The 15,032-nt window shown below is 39.4% G+C and overlaps 1 protein-coding gene across 3 annotated transcripts in view; it reads right to left on the bottom strand.

The window, feature by feature from the left end:
* The window catches only part of ACER2 (alkaline ceramidase 2), a 29,503-nt gene that overhangs the window by 9,020 nt on the left and 5,451 nt on the right, over positions 1-15,032 (bottom strand). For 2 of the 3 annotated variants that reach the window (XM_033086002.2, XM_033086000.1), the window contains exons 2-6: positions 13,505-13,619; positions 12,534-12,675; positions 8,268-8,405; positions 4,300-4,437; positions 2,456-3,592 (exon numbers count right to left, since the gene is read on the bottom strand). In XM_033086002.2, coding sequence (XP_032941893.1) covers positions 3,406-3,592; positions 4,300-4,437; positions 8,268-8,405; positions 12,534-12,675; positions 13,505-13,580 — 681 coding nt within the window. In that variant the 5' untranslated portion in view covers positions 13,581-13,619 and the 3' untranslated portion in view covers positions 2,456-3,405. Of the gene's footprint in view, positions 1-2,455; positions 3,593-4,299; positions 4,438-8,267; positions 8,406-12,533; positions 12,676-13,504; positions 13,620-15,032 lie in introns of those variants that run through there. The other variant, XM_033086001.1, reaches the window with a different exon arrangement.

Here is a 15,032-nt window from a genome sequence, read left to right as displayed (position 1 = left end):
GGAAGCAGGAGCGGAATAGCAGGTGCAAGGCTACTATATAGCCACAATCTCACTCCCTTAAGTTGGAAACTGTCTTAGATAACACACACTGAAGATCTCCACTTTGTTCTCCCAAATGTGCTTAGTCTGACCCACTTTTGTCTATTTGTGGAAATACAGGCCATTCATTTTTAACCATATCTTATCTTTGTTGATTCACAGGCCTACAGTTTTCAAATATTTGTCCTAGTTGCAAAAACCGGTTCGATACACAAAGTAATCATTATCTCATTAATTAATGGTCTTCTATCTAATGCAGTCTCCTTTCTCCTGTTTTCAGAATTGCTGAAAACTGTGAAAGGAAGAAAACTATCCTTATGGTTCAAGGCATTTAACTGGCAGCTGCATTCTTCTCCACAAACATGGTGTACGAAAAAGCAAACAATATTTACTCCAAATAGAGTTTAATGCTGTAAAGTATTACATGTTTTACATAAACATTCAGTATATAGACTTAAATGGAGATGGAAGAAACCCCCAACCCTACACTACTACTTACATAGTATTTCTTGAGTTGTTAATGACTATAAAGTTTAATGACCAAATTTAACATTAAAGGAATGATGGATATCCCACGTAAATATTCACAATACGCTAAACACAGTATTGCATCCCACAAAATAGACGAAAATACTAACTGAACTGAAAGACTAGGAACTAACTCACTTCCTGCCGGCAGGGAAAGAAAGCATTTTGGGGCTTTAAAACCTGCAGGTGCATATAAATCACTTTATACTGCAAAGTAACACAGCTCTTAGTGCATACTCTATCAATCTGTACAATCCAGTGGACAAACCATTCTGTATGCCAATCATATACTTCTTTGGGTGCTAATATTATTGTCTAGGTGCAATCTGTAAAATTGTGAATCTTGTAAAAAAGGCATGTCTTTTATTTTTTAAATAAGTGTAGCTAATTTCAGTTATACAGGTTAATACTAATTTAATGTAAAGTGAAATAGCTGAATCTAAAAGTGGTGAGCTGCTGCTACAGAGGAATACTCCAACCAGCTCTACAGTGAAGCTTTGAATAAGACATAGTGATCTTTGTCCACAAAATCCCCCCACAGGGTAGAAAGGCTAGAGATTAGATAATAAAAATACAGGAGATGATTCCTGGTCTTTTATCTGCATTAATTTACTCCTTCAATAGTTGAATGCCCTACTGAGATTTTTTAAATTACAAAATTACTTCTTTGTGAGCAGTCACACTGCAGAGTAGAAGACAGCAACTGACAGCAGATTAACTAGAGCCCTTTGAGTCAGAGGTTGCTTTCAAGCAAAATATTAAGCAGAAAGGCTCCAGTAATTTTGAACAGTACATTATGTCTGCAGTTATTAGGTTCCCAAGCAATACTGAAAATAACTTACTTATCATAACATAATAATTTAGCTAACACTATCAAAAAGTCTTAGTCAAAGTAGGGCCATGTTAGGCATCAAAAAATGTAGCTGGGCTCCAGCCAGCAATCCTATCTGTGTAAGGATCTTAAAATAGAACTTTTAATACCTGAGAAGTGTTTGAAGCTGAGCATTTCATAATCAGGGGAGGGGAAGGAAAAGGAAAAATAGCTGTTGTTTCAAAGAGTAACAAACATCGTTACATAAATTTTTCTAAACAGGTTTTATACAAAAATTCTATCACTGTGTGTCAAAAAAAAAATGTTTCAAATCTACTAGCGTTATAAATATGTACTGTTCCATTTTATGTCTATCCCGCTTTTAAGATTTTGAAGTCACCTGACAGTAGTCTTCTCACCTATTTTTGAAGGTCTCATGAAAATGTCGTATCTCCCACTATAAATTTGCTTCGGCATACACCTTACTCCTTGGTTTCTAAGGATAAATTTTAATATAAAAGTTTTAAAGATTTTTAAATGCTTAAAAATTAATTCAGCCCAAAGTTCTTGCTAAAAGCCACCTCCATAAAGATGATACTGTATAGGGTACATTTTTGCATTGATAAAAAACAAGTACAACATGAGATATGTAAGCAAAAGAGAAAAATCATATTTCATGGTCTAATACTAAAAAAGGAAATAACACCTAATAACAAAAGTGTACATTCAAAGCCTTATCCCATTTAGTGTTCTAATGTTAGAATTCTGAGGAATGTCAGTAGCCTTTTTACTCCAAAACTGCAGCTATTAGCAGCTATAATTGATCATACTTGAAAAACATGGCTGCACTTTGCAATATTTTCTTAAACAGGCCTTGTATTAATTGCTTGCAAGAACTATAGCCATTCTTGAACCTCAACAACAATAATCTTAAAACTAAATGGATATAGACATCCTTTATCTTTATCTTTATGGACTGGGAAAAAAAACCCAGAAAATCGGAATCTTTCGCAAGAATTCAAGACTCAATCTCACATCTTGTTGCTCACTGAAATCTAGGTCTTCAGCTTGGTTTTTAAGCAGTTACCTACTTTTTTCCTAAGTATAACCAGCAGAGCACTGGAATATTTTTTACATCACTTTGCAATGCATTGGTGAGAAGTCAGGTCTCAAATTAGACGTGCAGCTAGGCACCTATGAGTTTTTATAGTTTAATCACACTGTCAATCAATGCTGACCTGAGATCTTACTGAAGGTAATGTTCACACTTTTGTGAGCACTTCAATGCCAAATTCAAAATCAAGCATGTCTCAAGAGGTAGAGAGGTATTTCTGTGACATTTCTGCAAGAAAGAAATATGCAGCATACAAGTAGTCACATGACAGTAGAAATAAAATAAAATCCTTGAACTCCTACCTAGCTTTAGGGACTTCTGTCAGCTCCCTCTGCATTTACATAGCCTAACTACACTTACAGAGTCATCCATCTGCAAACACTCATCCCTTGTTGTACCGGGGAAGCATGCATTATGTGATCCAAAGCAATGCACAGCCTGGGTGCCACACCAGGCTGGGAACAGCATGGGCTTCGAGCACACTCTTGTGGCCATGTGTAAATGCAGCAAAATCAGAGCTAAGAAGGACACAGGATGGCATGTAGGCATCTTGGACTGCTTTCTTTTGCAAAGAAAGTTACAAAAGAATTGGATCAAGCACCAAAGGTGACCTATTACAAAAAATCATTCCTTGACTCTGGTATTTCAAAAAGAGCTTTTATGCTGCATCAAAAACACGGCACAAAAAACAAAGAAGCCATTTTGTTACTTTAGTATTAAAGTGCCCCCATGTTCCTGCTTCCTCTCTCTTCTTCAGAGAGGAATAAACACACTTCCCTCTTCCTATGATACTTGAAGTGCTGCCTATCCTAGGAAGAAGAGACAATACAACACTAGTCATTTATCATTATATAAATATTGTCTGTGCTGGAATGTAAGTTGAAAATCCATCCCCATTCCACGGCTTCCAACTTCATGTAATCTTCACAGATCTTTTTTTGTGTGCGCAGAGAAGGGTGACATAGGGAACTCCAATGAATGCCCACCTTTCACTAGGCCAGAACTTTATGACAGGGCCCTGCTCAGGGATCTCAGAGGCAGCATCGAAGTAAGCAAAGCAGACACATCCCAGATATGCCGCAAGGCAAATCAAAATGTGCCTGAGAATAGTCACCCGCACACCAAGAAAGGGAAAAAAAAGGAAAGAAAAAAAGTATCAGTAATATAAATTCAGTAAAGCAATCAACTGTATAACCATACTTGTAAATCAGTCTGTCCTCCACCATCTTCTCACAAGCCCCACACAGGACTGCTATCTGTCCTTCACATGGAGGCAAAGAATATTTGGAAAGGAAAACTAAAAACTGTAGGGTATTCTTGGTCTAAACAGGCTTCAGCATTTTGGCTTCTCTGCATCTGTCAGATTTGTGCAGAAATGCTGAGACAGGGCACCTCAAATAAGTAACCGCGATTTGCTGGGTGGTAAAAGAGAAAAGGCATCAAAGCCCTTCACTGCTCCTCCACTTCATCATCATTAATTAATCACTAATCCTCATTCATCATGAGGATTACCATCATTATCAATGGCAGTTTAAATTCTCATAGTCACAGCTGTGGTTTTTAGTAACCAGTACGGCAAGGAATTCAGCTACAATTAACGAACCTAGTAGTTTAAGAATACAATCAGGCCAAAGAGACTCCTAAATCTGCCACCCTGAATAGCACAAGACTTGTTCTGGGCTTGTAAAATCTTACCATTTATTCTGTCCAGAACTAACCAGAAATAGTCACCAAGCAGCACAGAAGGGTAATGTGGTGAGGACAGACACATTTGAATCAAACTCTGGATTTTATACACAATACTTACCACGCACAGTGCAAATAGGGAAAGTTAAATGAGGACCAAATTTCACAAAACGCTTTGTCACTGATCCAGCAGAAAAGTGCTAGCATCCACCAAAGACCTGAAAAGAGACCCAATTTGTATACACGCAGGTTTTCACACCTAAGGAGAAAAACATAAATAAAGGGCAGACATGTATCATTAAAATTACTTCATTATAAACGTCCTTAACAGATGAACTTCACTTACAGTAAGTCTGGCTCTCATGCAAAGCAGAGGTGAGGTAATAAAACAAACCATTTTATTGGTAGCTATGTTCTGGGTCTTGTCTTAAATACCAGTGTACCAATGGTGGGCACACATCAAACTACTCCTATACCTAGGGAGGGGTGTACTATCAGCTATATAGGCAGCTCATTAACAACCAGCCATGCAGTAAATGCTCAGATTTGCTTGTATTTGTTACTGTATAAAGACTTCTGCTAATGCTAAGGCATTGATATGGCTCAGTGAGAGGTACTACTGTTCCTAACAGCACTAAACCATGTACCTAAGCAGATACGCATATGAATCAATTTTGCTTTATTTGACAGATAAAACTAGACTACTGAGACGAGTATTTGTGTGTTCTGACAAAGGAAAGGGTGTGTGTATTAAAAATATAAGGCTTTCCTGGGCATGGCTGAAGGAGATAAACACATGCAACTGCATCATTTAAGATAAGAGGTTTGGCCTCAGACTTAAGAGCTCCTTTCAACAGGACCTGACTACCTAAATACCAAGAGGAAAAGGCAATTAACTTGCATGTTTCAACGAATTCAAGGCTGCAAAGGAAAACTGAAGGCTTACTTACCCAGTACAAGATCAGTCATAGCAATGGTACCGGTTTGCAATGACAGGTTTGTTCAGTACCACCATCACATACAGCAAATTACTTTTAAAAACTTAAGACTAGATGTTGTAGAGTGTTCTGCAAAGGACTGCTTTAAGGCAGAAAGATCACAATGAGAAGAGCACAGCCTGCTGATGTCTGTAGTACTCCTGGGTTTTCTGAGATCACCCATGATGGAGTCTTCAGTTTCTGCAGTAACTGTGCTTCAGATGGGATGAGGATATGCTTGTTGAGGAAGCAGGTGACTGCAGAGTCACTGCTTTTACCACAATCAAGAGATGTAATGCAAATACCACCTGGACATGTTGCTTTTTTTCATTTCTCAACAGACATGGATACTGATAAGAACAGAACTTGTTAGCTGAAGATCTAAAAAACACATTTATGCTGCCCTAATCCTACCCTACTCTATTCAGAAGGAAACTGGATCCCATAAATCTTGCTATTCTACTTCCCCTTTCATCTACACAATGCACAATGTCCTCTGTTTAACAAAAAACAGTTATTCAAATACCAGCATTTCTGCAAACACTTGCAAGCTCCAGTCATTTGCTATTTAAGGGACACTTAAATACACACTTCCAGCAGCATAATCTTCTACTGTCTTGAAACCCCCAAAAAAGCATTCCAGCTTTTCTTCAAACCAGTGCAATGCTGATTGATTGAATGTTACACAGGTATCTCCCTTTCTATCCTAAGAAATACTTTAAAGTTTTAACTAGCTTAACCTTTTAGTCAAGGGAATAAAGGAACCTTTGATAATGAAGCAAGGCTGCCCCCACAGTCGGATTTCTAGTAGAAGAATCAAATAATGGTCAGACCAGAAACTAGGGTAAACCTTCACTGCTCAAGGCCCAGAAGTCAGATTAGCAACAATATTCTAGCATCTACCTGCACACAGAGGAAGTTATATGTCTGATGGTAACTCACTAAATAGCTACTAGCTTGATGACATTATCATCTCTGTCTCGGGCTAGGCAAATCAAAGGATACACATCCACCTTCCCACTGATACTGTATTTTTTTTTTTTTTAAGGAACACAGGAAGCGATCTGTTGACAGAAATTAAAATAAAGTTTAACAATTCTTTTGTCTTTCAAGGACACTTGACTACCTTTTGCTGTTTTGATCACTTCCTACCCACAATACTTCCCAGCCATACACTCTACCTTACCACGTCCACATCTTAGAATGCTCTTTTGGGACAACATTATCTTCTCAACAAAGACAAACATTATACAGAAAATTTTCATTTGAAAACACAGCGGTTCTGATTCCCCAAAATTCTGTACAAAATTGACACAGCCTAGCATAGGAATAACAAGGAGTTTAGCTCGAAAATATCAAAAACTTCAGCATGGAACAGAAGCAACTTCTCCTTTCTTCCTCAAATATCTATTTCACAGAAAAATTTCCACTGCAGCCTGCTAGACTTGGATGTGAAGTCCCCTCCTGGCTATGACAGAATGGAAAAACAGGAAATCTTTTAAAAAATGCTTAATTTTCCCCCTGCAAAAGAGGATGACTCCCTACCTCTCAGTTTACGAGAATGTAACCCTTTAAATTTCAAAAGGATCAGTATAGCTTAAAATAAAAGCTTTTTATTTGCCTTTTACACTTAGGAATTCATCCACAAATATCAGTGGTATTAAACCATCCCAAATGCACCATCAGAAAGGGCCCTATGTCACTTCTGGTCCCTTTTTATTCACCAACTGAAAAAGAAGGTCAATCTGTGTCCTTAATTTTCTCCCTAAAATAAAGGTTGGGAAACTCCAGACATTTTAGTAACATATGACTGTCCTGGGGTGACTTTATGGTTGATGCTGGATTTCCTCCCAAATCTGTCCCAAACCAGGACAATGACCCTGCAAAAAGCGTTTTGAGAAACAAATACCTGTAGGCATACCAATTCCTAGATTTGAAACAACAGTACTCAAACTTAGGAGACACTAACAACTTGTCCTTTCAAATTTTTTGGGAGCTCATGCTTGGAAAACTAATATGGAACCGACAGAGAATGGAAAGATTATCCAGTGCCACAACCAGATGTCTCTTTGCCCAGTCAGTAATTTGATGCTGTCATCAAAATGAGACAGCACCAATATTGTTCCGCTATATACCTTGTCCACAACTAACCCGTGTGCTGTTTCCAAGTGTCTCTGACCACAGAAACACACAGAAGGATGTCTAATGAGAAAAGACTCATGCACACCTTTACAAAACCTTGTTTGGGGAGGCTTCCATTGTATAGTGGCAAATCAGGGTAATGTAGCAAACAGAAAAATCTCTATTCTAAAATCAAAATCAGAATAAAGACATTTTGTTCTAACTGATTTTGATGGACATATGCAACATATAGGAGCAGGCAGAAGTTGTAAAATCTTGCTCAGACACTGGAGAAGAGGTGAGAAAGAAAAAATTCAAATGCTAGTACTCCTCTGGTCCTTTTCACAGTGTGTGAGAGGATGAAAAAAAAAGTCTCACCACAGCTGCTGGTATCACTGTAACAGAAGAATTCTCTAAAATGTGGAAATCGGTCTCAGGTTCTTCTCTATTTGCATTTTGGTTTTATGATTTCTACGGCCTTGACTGACATCTATCCTCCAAAATGAAATGATTAACCTTATCTTTGTCATATCAGATAACAAAGTCATACAAGACTCACAGTACAACTTTGGGAGTTGGAACATCTACCACATGTGCTTGGGCCTTGCTCCATATTCCCACTAGCATCAAGACTGCAACCATGCTATCACCTCACCCTTATGCACACAAAAATGCTGCCCATAAAGCGAAACCCGGACCCTAATTTCACAATAAATAAACAAATTTGAGTTAAATCAGGTTGCAGCAAGAGGTATGTTGCAAGAAAACAGAAAATATCTGACGTACTATAATGTCTCCTAGGGAAAAGAAATCCTTGTAAAAAAAATGTCTGAACTGCTAAGCAAAATTATACTAGATTTGTTCTTGCATGTGGTAGAAGCATTTCTGATCTGCTGTCACAAGCATTGAAGAGGGATCTAGTGATATCACCTCACGGTGTCCTAAGGATCTGAGAAGGCAATGCTGCTGCATACAGGAGAACTATACTTACCTCTTCAACTCAACAATGAGCAAAGCTGTGCAGGGAACTCCCAGGGTCATTAGCGAGATGTTGTTAATGGCAGGCTTAACGAAGGCCAGGCAGGTGGTAACTCCAGACAGGACACCCACAGCAGCTTTAAATCGGCTTCTGAATAGAATTAATGGGCAGAAAATTGCTTTTAATTCAAAACTTTTAATTACTAAACCCAGAAATCTCCACATTATTTTAATAATGTAAAAAATTCAGGTCTACCTCTGCACACAGCACTGTACTTCCTCAAAAATGTTCTGTCTCCTCATTCTTCAAGCTTTAAACAAGGATTTTCAGGATATTTTCTTATTGTAAATGCCCCAACTTCAACAGCTATGATACAGTCCATTTCACTTTCCTTTATCTCTTTAGGGCCTTCAAACGCTAAGTTAGAATATTTCCTTAATCAAATTCAACAGTAGGTAAGAAATTCCCAGACTTTTTTATAAGACTAAGATTTGGTATATTCTTAGCAAATATGAAACCACTACCACACCCTATATAGATAGTCTGACAACTTTACAATTAAATATATGTTAACTGTTGTTTAAACTTCAGGTTTGCACTTCAAATAGCCCACATCCAGTCTATGGCTGGGCTATGGCAAGATCACCACACTGTTTTTAACTACTCTAACTACTGGTCCATAGCTTTTTAAAACAATTGTTGTCCAAGGATGGCCTTCTAGGTTTGAAATAAAGTCTCAATATATTTGTACAGTACCATTCCATGGCCACAAGTGTCATTACATTCACCTAGGCTCATTCCATTTGCCTCTTGCTTTAAAGTTTTTCTTTCTGCTGGAAAGCAACAAGTTACTTAAGTAGGAAGTTCTGATATGACATGAATGTCTTAATGAGTAAATACATCACAAATTGGTCACGACAGGTAACATATTCAGCACTGAAAATTCTAAGTGTGATGAGGATGAAGAAAGTGAAGAGTACACCTGTGAGTACATGATAGACATAATACTAGAGGATTAGTCAGGCAAAGCAAAAAACTTAGAAGAATTAACCAAACCATTTCTAGGTCAGGGTTTTGTCTTGGGTTACAAGGTAAGGAATACATTCTATCACCACCTCTAGCACCTTCTGATGAGCTGTTAATGGTCAGTCATTTGCAATAGCTGCCCAATGCACACTCAGCCTGGGTTCATGAACCATCAAGGACTCCCCAGAATGAGTCATAGAATTACATCATCCCATTGTCCCATCCCAGGAGGAGGCACCTAACATTCCTACCTGTACATAATCTGGGGCTTGGGATGCCATGATACCACCACTGAATTCCCAAAGGATAACAGCTCTCAATAACCGCTACTGGACCTCCAGAGAAGGACCAGACCTTTCCACAGGAGCACCAGTTCAGCAAGACCACATCCATCACTCCAATAGGACTGCTGCCCACCAACCTGACGAGCAGGGTGTCTGATCGTATTCTGATTTTGTCAGTTTAAGCCAGTGTTTCTGTACTATTGTCTTTATTGCAAATTTTTCCTATTAAATTGTAATGTTGACTTAGAATCCCTCACAATGTATTAGTGTGGAGTTAATTCCTTCTGCTGGTTTGCCTTGAGTGTCTGCATACCTCAGAAAGGAATCAAGACTGAAAGGAATCAAGTTACTGAAAAGTAACTGTCTTGACACATTATCTGAGAATTGTAAGGATACGATAGAATCTTTCATCTCAGTTCATTCATTTATAGTTATAACACAAAGTTAAACACAAACAGTATTTCATCCCAAAAGTATTGTTATTCCTTTACACCCCAATAGTTTAACATCTTGGTCCATACTAGGAACCCACCCTGCAGTATCAGAAGACACTAAAGGACAAAATATAACCTCTAAGTTTCTGGGGACTCATTTACAGAGTTTACATAAATTATACATCCAATTAGGACTCCGAATTCTTCACTTGAACTGAACATCTAAGAGTCACGCCATAAACCAAAAGACACCAGAAAAGCTTGTTGAGAGTGTTCTGTAACAACACTACACTGTAATATGTAGAAGTATTAAATTTCCACGAATGCAACAAAGCCATTAAACCACACAGAATTATAGAACATGCTGAGTTGGAAGGCACCCAGAAGGACCAACACCTCCAATTCCTAGCCCTGTACAGGACCATCCCCAAGAGTCATACAGTGTGCCTCAGAGCACTGTCCAAATGCTTCTTGAGCTAGTTCCTTCTATTCCCCTCATTAGGGTGTTGAAGACTGCAGTGAGGTCTCCCCTCAATCTCCTCTTCACCAAACTGAATGAATCAAGTAACCTCAGCCACTTTTCATACAGCTTCCCCTCCAAACCCCTCACCATCATTGTTACTTTCCTTTGGACACTCTCTAACAATTTAATATCTTTCTTATATTGCAGTGCCCAAACCATGCCCCAGCACTGGAGGTGAGGCTGCCCCAGCTCAGAGCAGAGCAGGACAATCCCCTCCCTTGCCCGGCTGTGATGCTGTGCCTGATGCTCCCCAGGACAGGGTTGGCCCTGCTGGCTCCAGGGCATTGCTGACTCAGGTTCAGCTTGTCACTGACCAGGACCCCAGCTCCTTTTCCACGGCACTGCTTTCCAGCATCCCATTCCCCAGCCTGTCCACACATCCAGGGTTGTCCCATCCCAGAATCCAGCACTTCCCCTTGTTGAACTTCACGTGGTTCATGATTGCTCTCATTTGTGGAGGCCTCTCTTCACTCAAGGGATTTAACAGCTCCTCCCAATTTAGTGTGGTCACCAAACTTACTTAGTATTCCTTCTAGTCCTGTGTCCAAGTCCAAGTCATTTACAGAAACTTTGAAGAGAAGTGGGTCATGAATGTAGGCAGTAAGTATACCATAATTAAAGGCACACTCTATCCAGTGAAAGCTATTTTGGGTTAAGGTCAGTCTAGGCACCAAACTTCTCTCCATGCATTAGCAACTTCTAATCTGGCATATTGTCAAGAAAACAAACAAACAAAACCCCCAACAATCAAACCAAACAAACTAAAAAATCTCCTGCAAAAAGTAACAGTGTAAGAGGGCAAAAGTCTTAGGAATCTTCAGAGAGAAAAAAACTGATGTTGCAATTCAAGCCTCTCCATTACTTCAACTTCTTTACTGCATAAAGGAATAACACAATGTTTTTGGGAGGGGCAAACCACAACCAATTGATTTAAACTAGCTATAATGTATTTTTTTTAACCTGCAAGAAAAATAAAAAAAATCCCTTTACAACAATGGGTTTCTAAAGAAACACTTAGCCTTTGAATACCTAAACACCATCCTTAACCACTGTCTTAAAATTCAGATGAACTTCCATAGGTTCATTTGTAAATACACTTCAGGGTATACAAAAGGAAGAGTGAAAGATGGCTTCTCCTACATTAGCTGTAAGTTATAAAAACTACAGTAATTATAGGACTATAAGGCACACCGGATTATAAGGCACACTCCTAGGTGTTAGCAAATTTCCGAACTTTGTCCATATATAAGGCGCACCAGACTATAAAGCGCACTTTTTTTTGTAGCGAGGATCTGCGCGCAACAAAGTAATGAATTAGTAATGGAATCGCGCGATCGCGGAGTTTACTGGCAGGTGCTCAATTTGCAAACATTTTTCACAGACTGGTGTCGCCTTTAAATGCAGCCCCAGGCGCTCTCCCCGTGCCGTGGGCCCCGGCACTTCCACCTGCCCCAGCGCTAGCTGACGTGGCTCGGGGCTCCCGCAGCTGCCGCGGCTCTGGGCTCCCGTGGCGCCACCGCCCCTTGCAGCTCGGCGCTCCCGCGGGGTTGCCCCCCACCGTGGCTCAGCTTGCAGCTCACACTTCTGGGTTGTCGGCAAATTTCCAAACTTTGTCCGTATATAAGGTACACTGGATTATAAGGTGCACTTCCGGGTTTTGATCAAAATTTTAGTCAAAAAGGTCCGCCTTACAGCTGTGAAATTACTGTACTCATCCTAAAAGTCTCCCTAGAATCAACAAGAAACGGACGATTTCAGAGGGAAACATCTGATCTAATCACCTGAAGTTATAGGACCCAAATCCTACTACCAGCAACTGCTGACTCGGGAATTTTGAACAAAATAGGTTGAATGAAATACAAGCAACTGGAAGAGAATGGAGTAAGAAAAAATAGCAGTCATAGCAGTAAGGTTGATAACTTGGTGCCATTATGTGCAGGTTTAGATGTTAGCATAAGAGATTTAAAAAAACATGGACGTCTACATTGTACATGTACCATTGTATGATTACCTGTCATTTCGAAAAACTCTGGGGAGGTATCTTCTAGGGAACCACATAGCAAGAGCACACATCAAAACCCAGAGAACAGCCAGCTCATCCAGCATCTGGCCCAAGAAACTGAGGGTGGCGTGAAAATATACAGATCCAATTCCTGGAAGAACGAATCAAGAGACAGTATTATGAACATTTGCAGTACCAAAATAGACTGAAACACCCTGCTCATGCTCAGAACTTCACAGGAAATGGTAACTACCATTTGTTGCAGAAATAGTTATAAAAACCACCAACTTTACTAAAGCCACCATACATACCACATACAAACACCAACATACTAAAAATGTCAGCTCCTACTAGAAAAGATGTGCATAAAGAAACATCAGGTGGAAAAGTATAAAGATGTATCAATTAAGAAATAAATGCCAACTTATGCTTTGGAATTTTCTCAATAGCACAAGAATGGATAAAACAAAGAGAAAAAGCAGCATCTGTCATGACTACTCCACGATACAGATTTACAGGTGGAAAGCACCTCCTTTCCCCACTACCTCAGAGGGCTTTGATTAGCCCCCTGAAGTGACTTCTGGAATGGACTTCAGAATGTCACATCTGTATCTTTGGGCCCTCTCAGTACAATGAAAACCCTATTCCTCTCTTGAGTGGCACTGGCATTTCAGCTTTCATTTGAGCAAAGAGAGTCAGCACTGCTGCAGAGTAAATCCAAACACACACAGAAAAAGAATGTATGCAGGGAATGATTGGAAGGGAACAGAACTATGGCCAAATTTCCCACCAACCTCAGTTTGCAAAGCGCATTTTCCCTCCACAAACTATGGCTGCTTCGGCTTTAAGCAAGCACAAGCAATTTCTTCCATAGACATCAGGATTGCTCTGTTTTCAAAAACAGTCAAGTGCAAGCAGGAAAAACTGATGCCCTCTCTCAGTTCACACACGAGTTGGCAAACACAGAGTAACCAACTTACCAACCACGACTAGCAGAATCCATATTAAATATATTCCACTGTTGAAGCAGATTGCATATTGACGAAACAAGCACATACATATGGGTGGTAAAATGAAAAACAAGACGTTGCTTATCTAGGGGAAAAAACCAAACAGTCTCACAAAGACAGAAAATAAACACATCTTAAATATCCACAGGCTTTCTACAGTAACATTTTGTCATTCAGTGAAGCCCAGTTCACCAAATTATGACCCCCTCTTTATGCCTATGCTGAGCAGTTTTTGTAAAGGCATTAACTTGTTTAGTTGAACATCATTAAATTAGTACCAGCATAACAACTTTTGGCAATGTAAAATGTGGCTAGTCACAACACAAGTCAATTCCCAAAAGAGTTTTATTGAGAATCTACATTCAAGACTTTGGCAATTCATAAAGTGTACAAGATAAAGGTATTGAGCACCAGTGACCTGTCGTCTCAATGGCTATCAAGCATAGCATGGAAAAAGCACTAGAAGTACTGCTACTAGGTAGAGCTAGAGAAGCTTCATGGAAGTAAATTTACAATAGTTATTGTCTGAAATACAATGCTTGGCTAAAAGAGTTAGAACCCTTTTTGTGCAGGGTTAAGGGAGCCTGGAGTTTTAAGTCCTTTTACGCTTGAATTTTTTTCCCTTGTTTCTCCACTACAGACCATGACTGAAAACTAGATATAGGAAGGTGGAAAGGATATAATTCAGACCAGTGCTAGGGATTTTTCTAACTTAATATGTATGATTTGAATGAAGACATGTTTTCTGTTTTGTTTGGGGGTTTTGTTTGGGTTTTTTTTGTTTTGTTTTGTTTACAAACAGCCTAAAGCATGATTCTGTAAATACTGAAAACACTTTATTATCAATTAGCAGGAACTGTCATTGTAGTAGTGATCACACTTCGTTCTTCCCAGGAGCTGCCAGTGCTGAGGGTCAACCATGACACCGTTACTGAGCAGTTATGAAAACTCTATTTGCTGCTTGACAATGCGACAAAGGACAAGAGGAGTCTCCAGCCTCAATTTTCCCATATTTGCCTGCTTAGCCCAAGCAAAAGAGTAAATTACCCCCAAAAACACTCCTCTGAAGCTGACACGGAAAACAATTTGGGATCAAGAACATTCCTTTGGGACATATCGCCTCTTCACAGAGACTTACAAACTTGTACCAACAATAATGAAAATTTAGTGGAGAAATCATTCAAGAATAACACAGGAGTTCTTTCATTCAGCTACCACTGTCAATCTCTTCACACAATTTGAGAGCAGATTTTAAGAGGCAGATCAAGTTGTTCTAACTCATGTAAAGCAACCTACACATTCAACAAAACAGGCTCAACTGAGCAACTTTCATTCACAAAAAAACCCATCTGGTAGAGCCTGTCAGCAAAGTTGGGAATAGAGTCATGGACCAGTATCCCGCTGCATGATGTGCTGATACATACTTAGAATAGGAAGAATTCCCTCTAAAGCAGGTAGGAGCCAAACAGAGTGACATCAGGGATATGAATGAGTCCTC

Source organism: Catharus ustulatus, chromosome Z (assembly GCF_009819885.2).
Source record: "Catharus ustulatus isolate bCatUst1 chromosome Z, bCatUst1.pri.v2, whole genome shotgun sequence".
NCBI classification, from domain to species: Eukaryota; Metazoa; Chordata; class Aves; order Passeriformes; family Turdidae; genus Catharus; species Catharus ustulatus.
This window is presented reverse-complemented; position numbering and strand designations above follow the sequence as displayed.